The following is a 24,336-nucleotide window of genomic DNA, read 5'->3' on the forward strand; positions in this document are numbered from 1 at the left end:
ATTTAAATAGTTATTGTTAATATATTTCTATTTCATGTATTAATAATTAGTTATTAACAAATAATACTGTATAATTGACCAAATATCTTATATATTTTTGATATTACAACCTGCTAGTTATGAATCAGGACAAGAATTGGTTCTGAATTTGACATTAGAGTATAGCTAATAACTTGCCCCTAATATGTTTAAATAATGTATGCAGATCCATCATACTTTCGTAGAGGTTCATGTAATCAACCCTTTTCCCATTTTAATATCTCATTGATTTAACATCTTTTACTATATTCCATTTAAAAGTTTTTTTAAATAAATATATGTATATCTCTATTTAGTGACAGAGCCATATTAGTGAGCTTATTGTAAATTTATTAATCATGACCTTTGTATTGATAAAAATAAAATAAGTGATATACTTCTTCTTTCAAAATTTTTTTTTTTAATTCACAGGTCCGTGGAATTTCTGATGCACTACCTAACTTGACTAATTGATAGGCTGCTTTCTCGTCAAGAACAGAAAGAACTACTAAAGTATCAGATATGGTAAGAAGGCTTTTCTATGACCCAATGTATTTGTAATCTAGGAATCATGGAGGAGACTGAATAACATAAACATTATATTAGGACCTGAGAGAGGTACCTGGTAGCCTGCTGTAATATCTTCAGCTAGTATGCTACTTCCATATTTTTAAAGTTCAATGAAATTCTTGAAGCTAAGCAGTAGTCTAGCATTTCTCTGTGAGAAAAATATTATGTGGAACATCTCCTTAAGGGTCAGAGAGCATTCATTAGGCCATATAGACAAACTCAACTTGTGTTGTATATGAAGTGGAAGGTTTGTTTACTTTAGGTTCAACTCAGTTTCCTCATAAGTGCAAATATTTTCCCTTTTCAGTTTGAATCTATCTTGAGACTTCAGACTTTTCAGTGACATTTTTTTATCCCTGTTAATCTGTATTTTAAATTGTGTTGATAAGAATTTTGCTACCTCAATTTCCATTTTTTATAAATAACTAATATTGAATAAATTGAAATAAGTAATCACGTGAAATTTAAAACTGTATGCTTAACTATTTCATTCAGTTTAAACTTATTAAAAGATGAAAGTGAAATTTAAAGATAAAAGGTTAGACTTATGTGTACAGGTATTGTTAAAATAAATTTTTATAGAAATTGGCCTGTTATTATAAGATATTATTAGTAACAAATGACCAAAACAGGATTATTAAGCAGGTCATAAAATGTAGCCAGTCAACCAAGAAGCAGAATTGCTGAACTAAAATTTTACTAGGTACACAATGCCAAGAGTTCATTTACAGTGTTTTCAATGGTGAAGTAAACGGTACAAGATTAGGAAGAATTCATGTAAATGAAGTACAAATACAGTGCTAGTTAAGTTAATACAGCTGTGAATGTCTAGGAAATCAGAAATTAGATTAATTTGATGAGAGTCATTAAGGAAGGGACTTATTTTTTTTCTGAGAGATTAATTGAATCTGAGAGATGGAGTCAAAATTAGTATCAGGTTCTATGAGACTTTTTGTAGCTATAAGTTCAAAAGACAGTTTAGAATCATCTAGCAGTGTCTTGACATTTAAGAGATTCTCATAATTGTTAAATAAATGTGTTGTTTTAGTAGATTATTTATTAATCTTTAGGAATTTTAAGGTTGTATTGTGTTTCTCAAGTGAATCATTGTTATACACACCTTTGGATCCATGGTGAAGTATGTCATAAGTAATTTATTACTAATATAACGCTTTTTAGCTTAGGAATATTTAGAATGGATTTATAGTTATTTCTCTTGTAATATAGTAGCTACTAGGAACAATGCAAATTTCTGAAGGTACCCATAGGAATACACATGTATAAGTTACACTTTATGCTTGTAGTGAAAAAAGATGATAGATATCTGTTCTAAAGGAAGATGAGTTGCCTACCAGTTGTTTTTACCTAACTTACATTTTCCTCTTTTATCTTTGTCTCTCACTGCATCTGGAAATTCTTTTTTATTATTTATTTACTTATTTATTTATTATAATTTTTATTGCGGTATTTGATTGGGGTATTTTTATTGGGGTATTTATTGGGATAGTTGATTTACAATGTTGTGTTAGTTTCAGGTGTACAGCAAAGTGAGTCTGTTATACATATAGGTATATCCACTCTTTTTTAGATTACTTTTCCATATAGGCCATTACAGAGTATTGAGTAGAGTTCCCTGTGCTATACAGTAGATTCTTATTAGTTATCTATTTTATATATAGTAGTGTATATGTGTCAATCCCAATCTTCCAATTTGTCCCTCCCCGCCCCCGCATACGCTCTGGTAACCATAAGTTTATTTTTTACATCTGTAACTCTATTTCTGCTTTGTAGATAAGTTCATTTGTAGCCTTTTTTTAGATTCCACATATAAGCAATGTCATATGATATTGGTCTTTCTCCGTCTGACTTCACTTAGTATGATAATCTCTAGGTCCATCCATGTTGCTGCAAATGGCATTATTTCACTCTTTTATTGGCTGAGTAATATTCCATTGTATATATGTACCACATCTTCTTTACCCATTCCTCTGTCGATGGACATTTAGGTTGCTTCCATGTCTTGGCTATTGTGAATAGAGCTGCAGTAAACATTGGGGTGCATGTATCTTTTTGGATTATGGTTTTCTCTGGATGTATGCCCAGTAGTGGGATTCCTGGATCATATGGTAGCTCTATGTTTAGTTGTTTAAGGAACCTCCATACTGTTCTCCATAGTGGCTGTACCAGTTTACATTCCCACCAAAAGTGTAGGAGGGTTCCCTTTTCTCCACACCTTCTCCAGCATTTATTGTTTGTAGATTTTTTTGATAGCATTGTCTTTTTTTCCCCTCAAGAAACACTTGCATTTAAAAGGATTAGTTGGGACTCAGCTTACCCAAGAAGCGAAATAGTTTAGTCACATAGAATTCTTTGGTTTTTGAATCCCTTCCATAAATGAGAATACCCTTCAAACATGTGGGAGTATGATATGTATCTAGTGAAAAATTCAAATTATTGATCTCAAACTTTTAAAATAATGGAATTAATTTTATAATTTTCACATCAAATAAAAATATTAGAAAATTTACCTCCTATATATTTACATTTTATATATGTGGATATGCTGCAGTCTTGAAGGAGGGCATACAGTTTAATTTTCAACATGTTACATAAAAGTTTTACATAAAAATATTTAAAAATCCAGACTTCTGGTTTCATGTGAAAGACAGAGCATATATATACATCTCCCTTCTTTTTACAAGGTCCCAATGAAATAACTTTTTTTAAAACTATGATATAAGCATTAGTTGAATATAAAAAGATAAAAAGATTGAAAATATTAATGGAGCCTAGATACAAGCCAAACATCTGATTAGTAGGCATTCGAGGAGCAGAATGCTAGGATGGTAGTTGGGAGTATTTGATGTAAAAAACAGTAAGTTATCTTGAACGGAAAAAACACATGTCTTCAATTAGAAGAGCTCAACAAAATACCATAGAGGACAAATTTTCAAATACATGTATTCTTCTCACATTCTTTTGTGTTTTCAGAAGACTAGAAATAAAGAAAATACCCTTGAAGCTTCCATAGTGAAAAGTAACTGGGTCACCTACAATGGGATGAGAAACATACTGATATCAACACTTTCTCAGCAGCATTAGAGACATTTCAGAACTAGGAAAGAGTAGGATAATTTTTCCTAAAATTTCTAAGAGGAAATAATTTTGGATAAAGAATTCTGCCTCTACCCAAAATTTCAATTAAATGAATCAAGAAAATAATTTTCTGACATGCAAGAGCTTGGAAAGTTTAGTACCTTCACAACCCCATATGTAAAGACACTCTAGCAAAAGAAAAAAAGAAAAAAAAAAGGAAATAAGAAAAAGGTGACATAAACATATAAACATAGAGAAGAATAGAAACTCAGCATTTCTGGATGAAGTAGAGAAAAGTGGAAACAAATTAATAAAGAAGGCATTTTTAGTTCATGCTTGGGACATTCTTCAAGAGTCAGGGGTTTTGTGACCACAGAATTTTATTTACTTCTCTGTGTCTTTGGCTGCACTAGTTGGTTCAGCGGGGAATAATCATGATATTCTAAATGCTGTTTTAATATTGTTGATTTGAAATCAATCTATAGACATTGCAGAAGATTTAATTATCGTACAACAATATAAATATTAGAAATCTTAATATCATTAGTAAAATCAAGAGGTGAAAGGTAGGAGGCAGTGAAATATGGCAGATCTCTTATTTCATAGTGTGGAGTTAACAGATATTGTCAAAAATTGACAAATTACAGTATAAGTCCTTATATTAAATTTGTAATGGTAAATACAAAAAAAACCCCACGCACCTCAAACTGAAAAAACCCCAGTTACTATTAAAATGAATTATTTCTGGGACTGGAACCAGGGAGAGGTCAAGGAGGACAATTTTACCATTTATTTTAGACACTTGTATATGATTTGATTTTTATTCATGATGTGAAGATATTATTTTAAAATAAAAGTAAAAATAATATTCCTGAGTTTATGAGGAGCACGCATTTGGAATGGCATTATGACATACTGGTGTCTGTACTGACTCATTCTCTGCAAACAACCAAAATTCTAGATAAAATAGAAACAAAACATATTCACAAATGCTTCCAAGATTTAGAAAGAGAGGAGTACACAGGCTAAGTTAAGGAGGGGCCCACAGTGGCAAGTAGAACACTGAAGCCAACTCTCACCCTGAGGACATTTGCCAAACTAGGTGACTTTGAGTTTTAATTTGTATAGCCTCAGAGACCTCCAGAGAATGAAAGAGAGCCTAAGACTCTCTCCCAGTGATTAGTCTCAAAAAAGATTCTTAATACAGTTAAGATTCCAGAGGGCAACCTAGGCAGGTTAGGAGTGAAATGCAAATAAATCTCCCCTTCTTACACACCAAAGGACTTTAAGGAAGATTGTTAGTGTTGAACTTTTTGGTGTTGAATGTGTGTTAGGGGAATCACCCCTGAGATCCTGTTATATTTCACCTTCATTTAATGGTTACAGATATTAATGAAATTAATTTTATTAATAAAAATAAGAGCTAATGCTTATAATGTGCTTGTTCTATGCCAGGGACCATTTCACATGTATATTAACTCATCTGAGTACTATAATAATGGCCATCTTTACAAATGTAGAAACTGAGTTTAAAGTCTTTAAATGGCAGTCAGAATTCACACCGAGGCAGTTCATCAATAGAATCCACTCTTTTAAGGGTCTTTCTGTGTTACTCCCCTTGGGTTGAAGAATTAGACTCAACTAAAATAAATATGACAATAAAATAAATATGACAATATAGTAAATGAGTTTTGTGATTTAAAACAAAAGAGATATGACTGTAAAGATCTCAGACATTATTATAAGGGATAGAACTTTTTTTTTGAAATGCAATTTCTGTTTAGCAGAAACTGATGAGGATTCAGCATCATGAAACAGTGGTGAAGTTAATAACTTTCCTCTAGTTATTCAGACCAAAAAATTAACTAATGACTATTTAGTGGAAAAATCACTGGAAGAATTTGATGTACTTTCTTATATTGAGGCATGGCTCAGAAAGGGGCCTCATTTGATTAGTGACAATTGGTCTCAAAAAATATAACAAAAAATTATACTAACATTTTATAAAAATTAACAAATGACTTGAAATATATTAGAATTATTTGCTGAACAGTTGCACTACAAATTTTATCACTTGATATATAGTTTTATAATACTTAGAGTTGAGAATGAAGGGAATTTTAATTTAATAACACTCTGTTGACATAAGAGCCTTTTATATGGAGATGATATATTACCTAACTGCCTGGATGGTAGAATATGCAATGTTAGTTGGAGCTAGCTAGGCAGCTCCAGGTTTGGTAGGCTGACAGGGCCTGCTGGCTGAGGGCTGAGCAGTTGAGCCATTAGCCAACCATAAGCTACAGTCTCAGGAAGGCAGGCCCTTCACATGTGTGGTAATTATACTGTGTGTGTGTGTGTGTGTGTGTGTGTGTGTGTGTGTGTGTGTGTGTTTTGAGGACTGGTGGGGGGAACATTTCTCCTCAGCTAAAGGAATTCTATACCTACACAGAGGACAATGTGTCCAAGTGTTCCTGTATGGTATTCCACGGACTCCTGGAGGAGTGTGGGTATGCCAGGGTTGGGTCAGTTAGGAGGTGATGTGTGGATTCCTGGCTGTGTATGACCCTGCATCTATCCTTCCCTGGTAAGAGTGGTGTCTCATAAACATTCAGAAGGCACCCACTTCTGTGTTTAACCAGTGTGTGGTCGATGCAGAGTCATGACTCCATAAAGACCATGGGGGCTGGAGGTTCCAAGGTCAACAGGAGCAATCTCTGAATTTGATGCCAACCAAGGATGGCAGGAGCATCTATAGTGGATGCTTAAGGAACTGTCTATCAGCATCCTGGCTCCAAGAGTTATCCATATTCCCCTGTTCATCCAGTGGAAGCTATTTTGTTAATACAACCTCACTCCACCTCTGGTCACAGTTGACAGCCCCAAGGGTGAAAGTACTGAAAGGTAGGTCAATTAGAAACCTCATCCAGGAATTTTGGATCTTTTGTGAGTTAAGTTATTCTCAATGAAAACTACTGTTGTCCAACATTAAAAAATCTATCCTTAAAAAAATAATATTACTCTGTCTTCATTGCAGTAATGGAGACAAAGGAATAAAAACATTGACATAAGGATGTCTTTTTCATGGATTCATCACAAAAGGCTGCAAGTCAAATCACTGAGTTCTGCTTTTAATCTCTCAGAGCAACTAGACACTAATATTCATTGAATTGAATATTCACTGAATTGGGAATAAAGCTTCTAAACTGTTAGTTAGCAATTCTGATCCAGTGCACTCTCAGAGAAAACAAGGGTACCATCAAAAGAGAAAGAACTTACTTGAAGGCCCATGCCAGTTTCTGATTCATAGGGGAATGTGATAAAAATAATACTAGCTTATTAGTTGCTAATTGAATCTCTCTCATTTTGGTACTCATGAAGATAACAGCAGAATTCAAACACTAACTGCTACAACATCATGCTGATTTTCATTAAATTTGGCAAAAGGGTGCCCAGCATGGAAATATTAAACTACTTTCAGACCATATGGATAAAAAGCTTCTTCTATTTATAGCCATTATGTTTTATTTTAATTTTTTAATACTGGCACTCGCTGGAGTCTAGATAATTAGTCACCTACAAAATACTTCTTTTCAACTGTTCATGCCTTGGGAGAAAGACCCTTTAATAAAAAACCTTGAACTTTTGATTAATGTATTACATAAAATAGAAAATTATAGTCTCATAAATATAAACAATTTTAAAGTACATTAATCACATAAACAAAAGAGCATATTATTTGACAACTCAAAAATAATAATAGTGTATAGAAGTCAAATTTCTTAATCTGTATTATACAATAGATCCCCAAATCTTTCCAAATTCCCATCACTTTCTAATTTATAAAGAGCACTGTGTTAAGTTTATAGATGTTGAATTGGTTGAGAGGACTCAGGAGACTAAAGTACGACAGTAAAACTTAAAAACTACTTGAACAAATATATATATATATATATATATATATTTTTTTTTTTTTGGCGATACGCAGGCCTCTCACTGTTGTGGCCTCTCCTGTTGCGGAGCACAGACTCCATACGTGCAGGCTCAACGGCCATGTCTCATGGGCCCAGCCGCTCCGTGGCATGTGGGATCTTCCTGGACTGGGGCACGAACCCGTGTCCCCTGCATCGGCAGGCGGACTCTCAACCACTGCGCCACCAGGGAAGCCCCAAATACTATATTAATGCTTTTAAACTTAATGCAGATACAAGTTGACATCTGTTAAAACTATTATCCATCTTTCAAACTGTGAGATACTTCAGTTTTTTATGAATAACCCTAACAGGTTTTCTGAATGAATGTGGAGATAAGTCACCTGATATCCACAGTGGTCTGATAAAAGAAAAAATTGACACATAACGTGGATAACACAAGCTCAAAAGGAGAAAACTGTATTTTATAATCTAAATTATTTAGTTGACACTTGAAAAAATTATACCTGTAGTACTTGCAATGTTAGCCTCTACCAGGAAGGTAATGAATAGAAGACAGTCATCTAAATAAAGTCTTGGCCAATTTAAGTATATGATGATGCCACTTGGCCTGGAAAACATTTTAATTCACATCAAGTACATATGACAGCATCTTTCCTGGCCTTCTAGCCTAAGAGGTTTCATGGGTAAATTCATAATATGCTGCCCCAGTTTGACTTTACACTATCCCTGACTCAAGGTAGTCCTTAACCTCCAGCTGCGGCACTGGCTCTGGGTCCAAGTCAAAGATGGTAAAGGTATTTTGAGATTCTGTTTGGAATTCTTGGGCTGTATTTTCTCTGAAGAGGAGATAATAGATGTTTATGGTTTATATGTGAGTGGTCTCCCAGGTACATCAGTGACATTCAAAGTTATCTCAATTGGTTTTGGTTTCAGCATAGACTTGCCCTATATTGTCAAACCAATCCCTAGCATTATGAGGAAAGATACCCTTTCCCGTACAAAGTCAGTTTTTTTGACCTCTAAAGATATCCTATTTCTAGAACTACAGCCAGGAAGAGGTCAGGTGTTCCTCTTGGGAATCAGAACTACAGACACTGAGGATTCCTTGCAACCTTTGTGGCATTACCTTGAGAGAGGTTGGCATCTACTCAGAATGCTGTAGTACATGAAACAGACTCGGAAGCTTAGTTTAAACAAAGGCAAATCAAACTGTAATGCCAGGTGAGTATAGTGGTGGTCACTTTTGGAGACAATATTTAAAACCAACAGTTTTCCACCTGTTTAATACTGCATACACCTAACTGATGTAATCAACACACTTCAAAAGACCTAAGGCCCCTGGAGGCAGCCAATGAAAGGAGTGGTAGCAACCGTGATCATGTGCTATTGAAAGCAATACGTTAACTCAAGAAGGTTCAATACAAGTTGCTGGTAATAATAATAATAATAACAGAAATAACAACAGTAACAGCACAGCACTTTTTTTTAATGCTTCATTACTTTTCACATATCTTAGCATGAATTTTCTGAATTTCACAATATTTATTATTATTATTATTGTGATTACTATTATTGGTATAATGTCCTATTTAAATAACATGGCAGAACATCAGATAAAAGTGAAAAAAAATTCAGTCTCCAAATTTCTCATTTCAAAAAATTCAGATTGTATATAGTGTGTTCCTCTTGTGGCATGCTTATAATTTTGCTTTAGTGACAAAACTCAACTAGCAAAAACCTATTTTGCTGATCATGATTAGAACATGAAAAGATCATAAGACAGAAGGCTAAATAAGTTAAGCAGGATCACAAAGTTCAAAATTTCTCAGATTTTTCTGTGGGCTCTGACTTCTTCACCAACTCTAGTGTTCCAGGCTAAAATTGTTGGTGACTGTTTTTTCAATTCTCTGACTAGAGACTTGAAGTCTTGTGGGGAAGTCTCTAGACTCCCCCACGTTGATGTAAGCCCTAATTCCCTTATTAAACTTTGCATTTCTGTAGTAATTTTTGTAGCTCTTATTTTCTTGACCAAACCCAGAAAGATATACTTGGTTAGGTTTTTAAATTGTTTTGTACACATGTCTTTCTGAGTGTGCTGTCTTTGTCTGTAGGGAGGATTTTCTGCATCTTGTTTTCTTTTATAATATCTTTGTGTTAGTTTCTATCACAATCAAGTTATTTTCTTGAACTTATAAAAGGGAGAGGAGGGTCAGGAGAGCTAATTTGTAACTAAAGCTTCTTCTTTAGTTGTTTTTGTGAAACATTCAGAACTATGGATTTGTCTTTTCTATGATCTCTTGCCTCTCATAACCCTCCTTTTTCTTTTTCTGAACCCCCTCCTCTTTTTTTTTTTTTTTTGGTACCTTCTCTTTTCTTTCCTTCTATTGTTCTTTCCCTACTCAGTATAGAACTGAGTCCCAAAAGGAAGCTTTGAATGTGTATTAGTTTCCTAGGGCTATTGTAACAAATACTACAGACTCGGTGGCTTAACAACAGAAATTAATTTTCTCACAATTCTGGAGGCTAGAAGTCTGAGATCAAGGTGTTGACATGGTTGGTTTCTTCTAAGATCTCTCTCTTTGACTTGTAGATGATCTTCTGGTTTCTTCGCATGATACCTGTTATGTTGTAGTCTGTGTCCTAATTTTCTCTTACAAGGACATCAGTCATTTTAGATTAGGGCCTACCCTATTGATCCCATTTATAACTTAATTACCTCCTTAAAGGCCCTATTTCTAAATAAAGCCACATTCTAGGGTACTACAATTAGGGCTTCAACATATGAATTTTGGGGAACACAATTCTGACCATGATAGCCTGGTTAGTAGAGTTTATTGTTCCCAAACTGGTTCAGTCTCTTCAAGCACTTATTGTGGACTCCTTGAAATTCATGTGAGTATGCAAAGAACCTCCCTTTCCCCTTTCTCCACCCCTCACCCCTCTCCATCCTTCTCTCTTCTTATTTATCCTGCCTGGTGTTCTCTGAAGTTCTTTGATCATTATCTTTTTAAAGATTCTTTGTCATTGTCTCTTCAATATTTCTTCTGCCCCTTGTTCTTCTCTCTCTCCTCCTTCTAAGATTTCAGTTACATATATATTAGACCATTTGATATTGTACAGCTCTTGGATTCTGTTTTCTTTTTCAACTTTTTGTTTTCTTCTTGTAGTTCACTTAGAATAATTTCTATTGGCCTATTTTCAATGCATTAATTCTTTCCTTGCCTGTGTCAAATCTATTGATGAATTAATAGAAAGCATTCTTCATCTGTTTCTGTGTTTTTCATTTCTAACACTTCTATTTGATTTTTTCTTATAACTTTCATCTCTGCTGATATTGCCCATGAGTCTGTGCATGTTATTCTGTTATCCCCTTTTCCACTAAAGCCTTTATCATTAATCATAGTTATTTTATATTCCCTTTCTGAAAGTTCTAACATCTGAATCATATCGGTGTCTGGTTCTGTTGATTGCTTTCTCGCTTTCTCTCTTGACAGTTTTGTGTGTGTGTGTGTGTGTATGTGTTTTGACAGTGTTGTGGGTTTTTTTTTCCATTTGTGTTTCATAAATTTGGGTTCAAGGCTGGACATGATGTAGAAGAGGAGAGAATAAAGTAAACTTTCCCTAGATTGCCATACCTTTTCTTCTTATAGGCCTTAGTGCAGAGGGTTGTGCTAGTCTTGTCAGGAATTGTGTTGGTTTGAGGTTTTGTGTTGCTAGGATTTACCTTAATGCATTGCTAGCTTCATGTTATTCCATTGTTACCTTTTGTTTAGGGTGAATATTGGCTTCCAGAAGATTTTTCCTCATTATTTCTGTTCTACCCTCCTTGTAGTCTATGCCTCATGTTGCTGTTACTGAGGTCTTGCTAGTGGTGTTGGGGGGCATGGGATGGGTGTTTTATAGTGTCCTGAATCAGCCTCAGCCTTAGACAGACCCATGTACCAGTATCTGGGTGGATCTCTGTCATTTTGAGTTTCTGCAGCAATCCTGTGGTTTTCTGCCCCTGCCTATCCCAGAGGAGAGGAATTTTTTTTTCCTGTTCCATTCCTCCAGCCATAATAGTTCTTCACCTGTGCCCTAGAGGAGCAGGGTTTACCTGCCCTTCTTCTAGCAGCTTAAGGCTTTTGTCTCATATGAAAGAACGTTTTGGGTAGAGCTTTGGCCTGTTCTACAATGACATCTACTACTATTGATACTTTCTTCCCCCAGGTCTGTACCATGAGAGGTGCTTTCTTTTTTTTTTTTTTTTTTTTGCGTTACATGGGCCTCTCACTGTTGTGGCCTCTCCCGTTGCGGAGCACAGGCTCCGGACGCGCAGGCTCAATGGCCATGGCTCACGGGCCAGCCGCTCCGCGGTATGTGGGATCTTCCCAGACCGGGGCACGAACCTGTGTCCCCTGCATTGGCAGGTGGACTCTCAACCACTGCGCCACCAGGGAAGCCCCGGTGCTTTCTTTAGTTTCCCTCCCTGTCCCCAGTATTTCTTGTGAGCACATGGTCCATAGTGTAGAGCCCACAAGTGGGTGCTAACTCCCCTTGTGTCTGTAAGTCCCTGTATTCGATACTCTTATGCCAGCCTACACTTAGCCTTAAGCAATTCATTAAAATTTTTTTCATACCATCTTGTATTTCCCATCTTCCCTCCATGCTCCAGCCCAGATAAATCAGTGCTGTAACATGTTTTTTCTTAGGGACAGCTGTCTTTCTTTAAATTTTTGGTTAACTTTTTTTATACCCTGTAACTTTGTCTCTTTAATGGGTTTAAGAAACGTTATCGTCATATAAATTGGCGTTTTGTTATTGTTAGGGTGGAAATGACACTCATTCCAGCTTTCTACATCCTAAATAGATGCTGAAAGTCAGTTTTGACATTAAAAACATTGTCTGACTAACTAAAGGAGAATAGATTTGCAGATTATGATGGAGTACTATTAGGATACTATTTTGGTAATCTGTGTGTTAGATAGTGATAGCTGAAGCCAGTAATGGGAGAAGTATAAAAGTCAAAGGTTTTCAGGATGTAGAATTATGAGGTGTACTTGAGGAAATATTTTTGTCTGAAGCCTCTCTGATAAAGTCACTCTTTTAAACCATAACATTTATTTTTGAATGTCATTTTCTCATACTAAATGAGCCAGAATATTTTTTCCCTTTATGTCATTTTTCAAAGACTCTGTTAAATCACTTTATTTATAACTATAGGAATATTTAAAGCTCTAGGGTATTTTCTTGCTTGTTCATTTATGAGTATGGTTACATATTTCAAGAATATTATACAAAAGTATAGAAAATGCATTCACAAAGTCCTTTTAATGAGAATTTGACGGAAGAATCACTACTTAAATAATAGCATTTTAGAGATGGAAGGGACTTCAGGAAACTTTTAAAGTAACATTTTTACATTTAAGAGATGAGAAAATTAAAAAGCAAAATGTTAAGTGACATAGAAAATATTGCAAAGAGTTTTCTTGAAAAAAGTAGAGACTTGTCTTAGATGACATCTATCAGAGGAAAAGCTTTGCGTTTGTCTTTTAATTTTGAAGACTAAAGGCCTCTTCTCAAACTTGCTCTACCTGTTTTCCTCTCTTTTCTGGTTTTTAGCAGACTCAGAGCACTGGACCTCAGATTTTTTTTTAACTTATTTATACCCTTTCCTTATTTCCTGGGTTTTCTTTGTGGCTGAGTCCAGGTGTACTCTTCCGTTTTTCTTTTCTTTTTTTCTTCCAAATTAGTAAATAGACCATTTCCTTTTAAGTATAACCCTTATAGGATGACAGATTGAAGACAGCAATAAAAAAGGACATTTTAAGCTGTTAAATGTTAAAATTATGTTAACAAAAATCACTGGCGTCCTTCTGAACCGGTAACAGAAGTGTTAGTGGACTTATTCCACATTTGTTCTTAAGTGTGTTGTAGATTCATCCCTGCTTCTTAACTTGAGCATATTCCCTTCTCCCTTAAGACTTCCTCTTCCCAGCGTGCAAAAAGTGCCAGAACATCGAGAAAAGAACAGTATTGTACTTTAGCTCAAGTGGCTAATTTGCATTTCTTTTAAACTCTATAGCTAGTAATGTCAACTTCTTACCTCCCTCATATGATCAGTTCTTAAGAGACATACCTTCTTAGCCACCAAGGTCATTTTTGCTGTAGGAGTATTTGACTCTGGGGCTCCCCTAGTGTTCCAGTTACATTGTAACAGACCCTGAACTAGAAATAGGAATCCTGATTCTCTTCTCAGGTTTTTATTGCTGCTTCCTAGTGAAATAGATCTTGTTATTTTTGCTGATGTATGATGATAATCTTCTTACCTCTGTGCTATTTCCTATTTGTTTGGACATACTTTCAGTATCTTTACCAGTTCTTTTGCCATCTCTGCTTTTTTTTTTCTCTTCTCTTTTTAAGTGTACCTGTAGAAATAGAAGCTCTCGATGAATCTGATGCCATTGATATAAAATGCAAAAGATCTTTTATGAAATCGTTTTATTCAAATGTCGCTGTGTCCCAGTCCAAAATTTTTCTGTTTTCTTAGTTTTTACCATATTAAGAGAATACAGGAGTCTCTGAAGAAAGTAAGTACATCCCTAATTCTCATCTATATAAAATGCAAACTTTTAAAAAATATTAAATATAATAATTGAAAGGAAAAATGAGATTTTATGCATTCTACTAATTGTTTTATCTTCTCTTAAAAAACTTACAAGACTTTTTTTAAAGAAATACTTTAAAACTTCCATGCAGTAAGATATCCTTAACTTTTAAATGTATGTAATGACTAGTGTGGAAAAGATAGTCAAAGAAAAGTAAAGCAGTTCCCTACACTGTGGAAAACAAAGGAAGCAGCATGTAACTTAATGATAGATATCTCTGAGGACTTTCTAATTACCTTCTAATATGGTGTTTATATTTAGAAAATTAATTTACCCATTTTTATGGTCCCACATCCAATTCTAGAAGTAGGCTTTTAAGACATCATTGCTTAATTATAAAAGAAGCTTTAACAGAGTAGATTTTTAAGATCTGAATTTGCATATTTTAGCATTTCCCTAGGGTTTAAGACCTTTCCTATACCTTTGATTTGCTCTATACAAAGAAAAAAAGATCACATATTAAACACTTGCCAACAATTTCCTAATGTGCATTGTAAATTCATGATTACAATCTGTTTCTTCATATGAGTCTCAGTGCACACTTAGGGGGCTTTTCTTCTACTTGTATTCAACTGATTTAATTAGGTAAGTCCCACTAACGTGCTAATTGGAAGACAGACTTTTTCCCATTTGCCTGAGATTAGATTGCATTCACGGAATCATAATTATTTTGATGACTTACCACAGTGAAATAGATGAACTGTGTATCAGCTAAATTTTTAATGAAGTTAACTTTTTTACTTTCATTCTTATGTAATTTCTTTATCTTCTGTATAAGGTTGTTTCTCAAAGTGTCTTTTTTTTTTTTTTTCAGTTGTCATTCTCTTTCTAATATGTCACATCTCAAATACTTTAATAAAATTTTGTTGTATACTTACAAGACTGAAATTAAAGAAAGACAAAGCACTGAACACTTAATGCTAGGAAACAGAGGTAAGACAAATGATATATTAGAGCTCAATTGTGGTATAAAACATTTTATCTTATAAGTTCTTAGTATTTTACACATATTATAATTTCTGTCCATTTGACTTCTTTATTAGCTCATCTAAGTTCATGATTAACACTATTATGACCTTGATGTGTTCCAAGCACTGTGATAGTATTTGGGATATAAAGATAACTATGATCTTTCCTCTGGAAGAACTTCATCCAAAAGTAGAATTAATGCCTTTAAAAAGAAATTCTGAGGAATATAATTTGTATTTTTTATATTATCTGGGACAATTCCTTTTTCCATTTATATGTATATTCTACCTATACTTTAATGTCATGATGAATTCCCAATTTTTTTTCATTTTTTCCTTAAAAGTCATTAGGTTCTGATCTTTTTTTCTTAGCTAAGCATTTTAGAAGTTTCTGACCTTCAGAGAAAAATATATACCAAGATTGATGTAGTTGCAATATAAGTAAGTTTGTAAGGAGATAATCATGTACAGCCACTTTGGAAAGCAGTTTGGCATTTCCTTCAAAAGTCCAAAAGTTGGGCTTCCCTGGTGGCGCAGTGGTTGAGAGTCCGCCTGCCGATGCAGGGGACACGGGTTCGTGCCCTGGTCTGGGAAGATCCCACATGCCGCGGAGTGGCTGGGCCCGTGAGCCATGGCCGCTGAGCCTGCGCATCCGGAGCCTGTGCTCCGCAACGGGAGAGGCCACAACAGTGAGAGGCCCACGTACCGCAAAAAAAAAAAAAAAAAAAAAAAAAAAAAAAAAAAAAAAAAAAAGTCCAAAAGTTTAAAATTCACTTGCCATTGACCCAGACATTCTTCTCCTAGGTATTTATTCAAGAGAAATGGGAGGTATGTATGTGAATGTTTATGGCAGTGTTATTAACCAAAACCAGTATTATTAACCCCAAACTGGAAACAGCCCGAATGTTCATCAGCTAGTGAATAATAAGCAGACTTAGATAGCCATAAAATGTAATACTACTCAGAAATTTAAATGAATGAAATACAGATATACACAAGAACATGATGAATCTTAAACTCATACTGTGTGAAGGAAGCTAGAAACAAAACATTATATAATATATGATTCTATTTATATAAAATTCTAGAAGTGGAAAGTAACATATAGTCAGAGTATATCAGTGTTTACATGTGAATGTGGGTAGAAGGTAGGGTGGATAGAAGGTAGGGTAACAAAGAAACACAAGAAAATTTTGGGGGATGGAAAAAATGTTTATTATCATGATTGTTGCGATTATTTCATGCAGATGACATGCCAAAACTTGTCAAATTGTACAGTTTAAATATGTGAAGTTTACTGTATGTCAAGTATACAGTAACAAAGTTACAAAAAATTACTTAAGGAAATAAGACAAATTTATCTATGTTACAAAAATAAAGAGAAAAACACATTAATGACAAACAAAAATAAGTTACTAAGATGATCATTGCATGAATTGGTAACCCCAGAGACTAACGGGTTTCATAAAGTGTTTCCAGTGGAGTTTTAAATAACTAATTTTCATTTCATATGTTCACGGTTTTAAAATGACTCCTTTATTTTGACTGATGAGAAGATAGAGTTTACTTTTGATATTTGCTTTTACTTTATGAAGTAAATTTCTTCATTGCAAAAGAGGTTGACTATTTTTTTAAAACATCTTTATTGGAGTATAATTGCTTTACAATGGTGTGTCAGTTTCTGCTTTATAACAAAGTGAATCAGTTATACATATACCTATGTTCCCATATCTCTTCCCTCTTGCGTCTCCTTCTCTCCCACCCTCCCTATCCCACCCCTCTAGGTGGTCACAAAGCACCAAGCTGATCTCCCTGTGCTATGCAGCTGCTTCCCACTAACTATCTATTTTACGTTTGGTAGTGTATATATGTCCATGCCACTCTCTCACTTCGTCCCAGCTTACCCTTCCCCCGCCCTGTGTCCTCAAGTCATTCTCTAGTAGGTCTGCATCTTTACTCCCATCCTGCCCCTAGGTTCTTCATGACCTTTTTTTTTTCTTAGATTCCATATATATGTGTTAGCATATGGTATTTGTCTTTCTCTTTCTGACTTACTTCACTCTGTATGACAGACTCTAGGTCCATCCACCTCACTACAAATAACTCAATTTTGTTTCTTTTTATGGCTGAGTAATATTCCACTGTATATATGTGCCACATCTTCTTTATCCATCCATCCGTTGATGGACACTTAGGCTGCCTGCGTGTCCTGGCCATTGTAAATAGAGCTGCAATGAACATTTTGGTACATGCCTCTTTTTGAATTATGGTTTTCTCAGGGTATATACCCAGTAGTGGGATTGCTGGGTTGTATGGTAGTTCTATTTTTAGTTTTTTAAGGAACCTCCATACTGTTCTCCTTAGTGGCTGTATCAATTTACATTCCCACCAACAGTGCAACAGGGTTCCCTTTTCTCCACACCCTCTCCAGCATTTATCGTTTGTAGATCTTTTGATGGCCATTCTGACCAGTGTGAGATGATACCTCATTGTAGTTTTCATTTGCATTTCTCTAAGGATTAATGATGTTGAGCATCCATTCATGTGTTTGTTGGCAATCTGTATATCTTCTTTGGAGAAATGTCTACTTAGGCCTTCTGCCCATTTCTGGATTGGATTGTTTCTTTTTTTGATATTGAGCTGCATGAGCTGCTTGTAAATTTTGGAGATTAATCCTTTGTCAGTTGCTTCATTTGCAAATATTTTCTCCCCTTCTGAGGGTTGTCTTTTCGTCTTGTTTATGGCTTCTTTTGCTGTGCAAAAGCTTTTAAGTTTCATTAGGTCCCATTTGTTTATTTTTGTTTTTATTTCCATTCCTCTAAGAGGTGGGTGAAAAAGGATCTTGCTGTGATTTATGTTATAGAGTGTTCTGCCTATGTTTTCCTCTAAGAGTTTGATAGTGTCTGGCCTTACATTTAGGTCTTTAATCCATTTTGAGTTTATTTTTGTGTATGGTGTTAGGTAGTGTTCTAATTTCATTCTTTTACATGTAGCTGTCCAGTTTTCCCAGCACCACTTATTGAAGAGGCTGTCTTGTCTCCACTGTATATTCTTGCCTCCTTTATCAAAGATAAGGTGACCATATGTGCGTGGGTTTATCTCTGGACTTTCTGTCCTGTTCCATTGATCTATATTTGTGTTTTTGTGCCAGTACCATACTGTCTTGATTACTGTAGCTTTGTAGTATAGTCTGAAGTCAGGGAGCCTGATTCCTCCAGCTCCGTTTTTCTTTCTCCAGATTGCTTTGACTATTCGGGGTCTTTTGTGTTTCCATACATATTGTAAAATTTTTTGTTCTAGTTCTATGAAAAATGCCATTGGTAGTTTGATAGGGATTGCATTGAATCTGTAGGAGAAAAACCATATGATCATCTCAATAGGTGCAGAAAAAGCATTCGACAAAATTCAACACCAATTTATGATAAAAACCCTCCAGAAAGTAGGCATAGAGGGAACTTTTCTCAACATATTAAAGGCCATATATGACAAACCCACAGCCAACATTCTCCTCAATGGTGAAAAACTAAAACCATTTCCACTAAGATCAGGAACAAGACAAGGTTGCCCACTCTCACCACTGTTATCCAACATAGTTTTGGAAGTTTTAGCCCCAGCAAATAGAGAAGAAAAAAGAAATAAAAGGAATCCAAATTGGAAAAGAAGAAGTAAAGCTGTCACTGTTTGCGGATGACATGATACTATACATAGAGAATCCTAAAGATGCTACCAGAAAATTACTAGAGCTAATCAATGAATTTGGTTAAGTAGCGGGGTACAAAATGCACAGAAATCTGTAGCATTCCTATACACTAATGATTGAAAATCTGAAAGTGAAATTAAGGAAACACTCCCATTTACCATTGCAACAAAAAGAATAAAATATCTAGAAATAAACCTACCTAAGGAGACAAAAGACCTGTATGCAGAAAATTATAAGACACTGATGAAACAAATTAAAGATGATAGAAATAGATGGAGAGATATGCCATGTTCTTGGATTGGAAGAATCAACATTGTGAAAATGACCCTAGTACCCAAAGTAATCTACAAAGGTTGACTATTTTAATGTTTAAGCTTCTCTTATTATCTACAATTCTGATGATCCATTGTTTTACTTCAATTTTATAATTAGAGAAATATAATGTAGGAAAAATACTTTACTTTTTTTTTTTTATACTGTTTTCTTGGCATGCTCCAGTAATAGAAACTTTCAAAGACACTGGGAACTTAATAGAGTCCAGGGCTATTTCTAGATTCAAAGGTTCAATGCATGTAATAGAATTAATCTGTTAGTTACTAACTGGAATTTTAATTTTGCAAGAGATGAAAACATTTCTAATTCAAACATGTAAGAGTGTTTGAGTGGAATGTTGTCTCTGGGAAAATAAATTGGACATAAGGTTATAAGAATTTTGGTAGTAGGGTATTTTTGAGCAGTTTGAAATGAAAAAAAAAAGGCATAACATACTGTTCCTCTACATGGTATGATATTTTTGTAGTATTGTATAACATTACACCTTAAAAAGAGAAGGCGTATGAGAGAATGTTTTCATGTTCACTAGTGCATTTTATTCTTGTAGTTTCCCTGCTATTTAAAAAATATTATTATTAGTAATCCAAGTAAACTTTGAACACAATACTTTCAGACTAAGGGCAAAAAGAACTGTAAACAAATTATGAACTGTATTTAGGAGGTCTGATTTTCACAGTGGTGTAGGTTAGCAATTTTAAAACAACTTTCCTTGTGACCTAAGAGTAAGCGAACGGGTAAATATATTGAGAATAAGGAGAATTGTGTTTTTCACTGTTAGAGAAAGGAGTTATAAATATGGAAAGGAGAAAGCCTAGAGTATATAGATAAGAGACATATGTGTATATATATATATAAACATAGAGGTATTTGTGTATGTATGTGTACATTCTTTTTATCTTTTCCCCCCCTTGCTCTGTCTGCTAAAAGGGCCATTGTAGCAAGGAACACACTTTATTCTCAGATCTTGGTTTGTAAAAAATCATTCCTCACTTAAAGCTTCCAGAGATCCTTAGAGAAATGGCTGATTTCAGGGCAGGAGCAGGAATATCTTGCTGTGTTAAAAATCAGTGCACACTAAAATAAATAAATCATTGGAACATGTTAGAAGGACATAGGAGCCAGCTTGAAGGTGCTCCCACAGGCCAAATCAGGGATAATTTGAACATCAAAATAATTAATGATGATAATGAATTGTAATCTGTAGAATAAAACAGGAATCCATTAGTCAGCATGTCTGAACTGTCTTGAGCTGACCATGGTATTTTAATGTTTCTTGTTATTAATGTGCTCCCATCTATTCTCACATCTCCTGTAGTTTTATAATTGTTTTAAAGTTGTATTTTTTGTAATTTTATTTTATAATTGTTGTTGCTGTTTTATTTGGTGCATGGACAGTCATGAATTTTTCTGTCTTCAAATTGAATGTGTCTTTCAGCATTGAAAGTGTTCTTCTTCATTACAAGTAATACTTTTGGCTTGAATTCTAACTTATCTGATATTATGATCATAAACCTTTTTCTTATTTGCATTTGCCTGAAACACCTTTATCTTTACCCATCTCATTATTTTTTTTTAGACTTTCAAAATTACTTTTATGTTTGTCTCTTGTGCAAAGCATATAGTTGTTTGTTGGTTGCTCTTTTGTTACCCAGTTTGAAAATCATTTTACTTCAGTAAGTGAATTGTCTGTTCACATTTATTACTATGAGTACATGCAAACCTTGTATATATTGTGGGTTTGGTTCCAGACCACCACAGTAAAGCACATATTGCGATAAAGTGAGTCATACAAATTTTTTGGTTTCCCAGAGCATATAAAAGTTATGTTTTAACTATATTGTAGTCTATTAAGAGTATAATAGCATGTAAAACTATTGTAAAAACAATGTACATAAATAAAAATGCTTCATGGTAAAAACTGCTAACTATCATCTGAGCCATCAGCAAGTTGTCAACTTTTTGCTGGTAGAGGGTCTTGTCTCCATGTTGATGGCTGCTGACTGATCCAGGTGTTGTTTGCTGAAGGGCTAGCTGGCTGTGACAACTTCTTAAAATAGGACAACAATAAAGTTTGCTGCATCAGTTGACTCTTCCTTTTACTTGAACACTTAAAGGTCAGTGTAGAGTTATTAATTGATCTAATTTCAATATTGTTGGTCTCGGAGTAAGGAGGCCCAAGGAGAGTGAGAGAGATGGGGGAACAGCTAGTCTGTGGAGCAGTCAGAACACACACAACATTTATTGATTTAGTTTGCTGTCTTAAATGGGTGCAATTTGTGGTGCCTCTAAACAATTACATCAAACATCACTCATCACAGATCATTATAACGAATATAATAATAATGAAAAAGTTTGAAATATTGTGAGGACAGAGATACATGAAGTGAGCTAATTCTGTTGGAAAAATGGCATTGATGGACTTGCTTGACTCAGGATGACACAAACCTTAAATTTGTGAAAAATGTGAAGCACAATAAGACAAAATGCAATAAAATGAGGTATGCCTGTAGTCTCTATTATAATATTTTGTAATAATTACTGTATAGTATGTTAAGTTTACTGCATTTCTTTCTCAACATTGTTTTTCCCTTTGGTCTTTCATAATGTCAATTTATTTATTTAGGAATATTTGTATTTTTGTTGCAGTTGTTACTTTTGTACTTAGATTTTTGAAAATTTTCTTAGTCCCATTTTCTTATCTATCTTTTTATTATCTGGTTTGTCACTTTTTAATGGTTTTCACTGACTACCATCTGGGACCTATGTAGCAATCAATGGGCTTTTCTGTTTTTTCTTGTCCCTTTCCCTCCTCCTGCCATTATTCAATTGCATTATTTGTACTTTGTTTTAGTCTTAGATCTACTATTGCATATAGTAATTCTGTTTGTAAGTAATTTTGCTAAAGTTTTATCTGTCATATCTTGGTTGAGTGAAACTCATCTTTCTGTACATTTTTCATAAAGCCTGTATTACCTGAGTTCTTGAGTGTTCAGGATTGTTTTCCTATAGTCTTGATATCGATACTTTAAGGGCAGCTTGGCTGGATATATTGTTCTAGGTTGATATATTTTTTTCTGTTTATTAAAAATAATAGTTATTGTTACTTAGCTTGGTATGCTATCTTGAGAAGTCTGTAGCCCACCTAATTTTATTGCCTTTTTTTTTTTCTTGGTTTTTGCTTGGAGGTCCTGAGAATTTTTGTTTTTGTTTAATATTTAAAGTCCAGTAGACTTACTGGCATATTTCTAGGACTGAACATTTCAGTTTCAGTTTTCCTACGTATAAAATAGTCCCTTTCAATATATATATTTAAATATATTTTTAACTTCCATATTTTTTCTTCATTATTACTTTGCATATTAATTTACTCTGTTAAAATTACATATAAAATGGAGACCAGATGGTTTCTTCTGGTCTCTTGACCAGAAAACTTGAGAATTTCCTGAGCAGAAAAAATCATTTGTCACATGAGGAAAACTAAATCTATCTTATTTCATGTATATAACCAACCTAGGTTATTATAAATCCTCTGACAGTCATAAAAAAATTATGTCATATTCCTAAAAATATTATGAGATAATCACTTTTAACCAATACTGTGCCATCTGGAAACCCCCATTCTAATAACCAGTGACTCTAAAGGTTAACAGCTTCCTCATTTTCACTTTATAAGCCATCATATCAAACCCCTGAGCTTTGTAACAGTTTTTAGTTTTGGAGGCACCCAGTTTGCAAACTGTTCTAATTATGCACAATAAACTCTTACTAAATACTATTTATTGATTTGGTGGTTTTAATTTTTCTATTTCTGGATTTTTGGCAGCTCCATTTTTAAAAAAATAATCTTCAGGCACTCCACTTATACATACATTGGATCTTCTATACCTGTCTTCCATTTCAAATCACTTTTTCTCTGACTCTTCACTTCTTTCTTTATCTAATATTCTAACTATTTGTTCATTTCCTGATTTTAGTCAACAGTTCTTTTGAAATTTTTTATGTGAACTTTTTCTTCCATGTTTACCTAGTAAATTACTCTATATTTCTTAGATGGTTATGTTTTTTTTTCTCCACTTTTTTTCTTAAGTCAAATCAACTTTTACTTCTTTCTTTCTTTTTTTTCTTTTGTTCATTTCTGTTCTTAATTTTTAAATTGTATTCAATCATTTTTTGGTAATCACAAAAAGCGTTATTGAGGAAACTTAATTCAGTTTGGAGTTTTGTGTTAGAGTTTTCTTCTGGTGTGTGTGTGTGTGTGTGTGTGTGTGTGTGTGTGTGTTGGAAGGGCATTCATTAGCTAGTGTTCTGTTACTATTCAGCTGTTAACATTTAATCAAGAACATACATAGTTGCCAGTTTTCCTCTAGGATATGACCTTAAGAGATCATGTGGCTGAAGATCTTATATTTGATGTTAATAAATCAGATTACTGTGATGATGCAAGTTAGCACAATGAGGAGAAATTATTGTATGCCCATAGAAAGAAATGCCTGAGCAGACTTTTAAGTTATTGAGGAAGATAGTAGTTTATAGAGAACTGAACTGTAAGTGGAAGATCTGGGTTCTTGTCCTGACTCTGACACTGATAAGCAGTAATATGAAACAAAGTTATATTAGTTATGGGCAAGATGTGCTACAACTTGGAGATAAATATTGGAGGGTCTTAAGTCTTAAACTATTACTAGATGTGTAAAGAATTTAAAAATTATATTTATCTGAAATCCTCAGAAAATTACTGAGTGCTGATTGATTAGCTTTTTGGTGTTGGAAGACAAGTCAGTACTTCTAAGGGTTATACTTCTAATAACAGATGATGACAACATTGCTTTCTAAAGTGTCAGGAACTGGTTAACTATGGGAATTTGAGTGAAGTTTTGAAAGTTTAGGGCCACAGAGAAGACATTCTGGGTGGAAAAGAAAGGTTGAATCTTGTTAATTGAGGGTTACCTCTTCCATTCATCTCATGTACTGTGTTTAAACCCTAATCTAAATAGATAACTTGAAACTCTCTTATTATAGGGAAGCATCAATAGCTATTAGATAATCTCTTTTTTGGTATTCTACTGTTT

At 34.3% G+C, this 24,336-nt stretch overlaps 1 protein-coding gene across 1 annotated transcript in view; it reads left to right on the forward strand.

Annotated features, from left to right (window-relative positions):
• Window positions 1-24,336, forward strand: part of STPG2 (sperm tail PG-rich repeat containing 2) — a gene marked incomplete at both ends in the record, with an annotated part of 263,434 nt that overhangs the window by 107,427 nt on the left and 131,671 nt on the right. Inside the window, 3 exon segments of the mRNA XM_079710165.1 lie at window positions 451-487; window positions 490-506; window positions 508-543. Coding sequence (XP_079566291.1) covers window positions 451-487; window positions 490-506; window positions 508-543 — 90 coding nt within the window.

This window comes from Hyperoodon ampullatus, assembly GCF_949752795.1.
Source record: "Hyperoodon ampullatus genome assembly, chromosome: 1".
In the NCBI taxonomy this organism is placed as follows: domain Eukaryota; kingdom Metazoa; phylum Chordata; class Mammalia; order Artiodactyla; family Ziphiidae; genus Hyperoodon; species Hyperoodon ampullatus.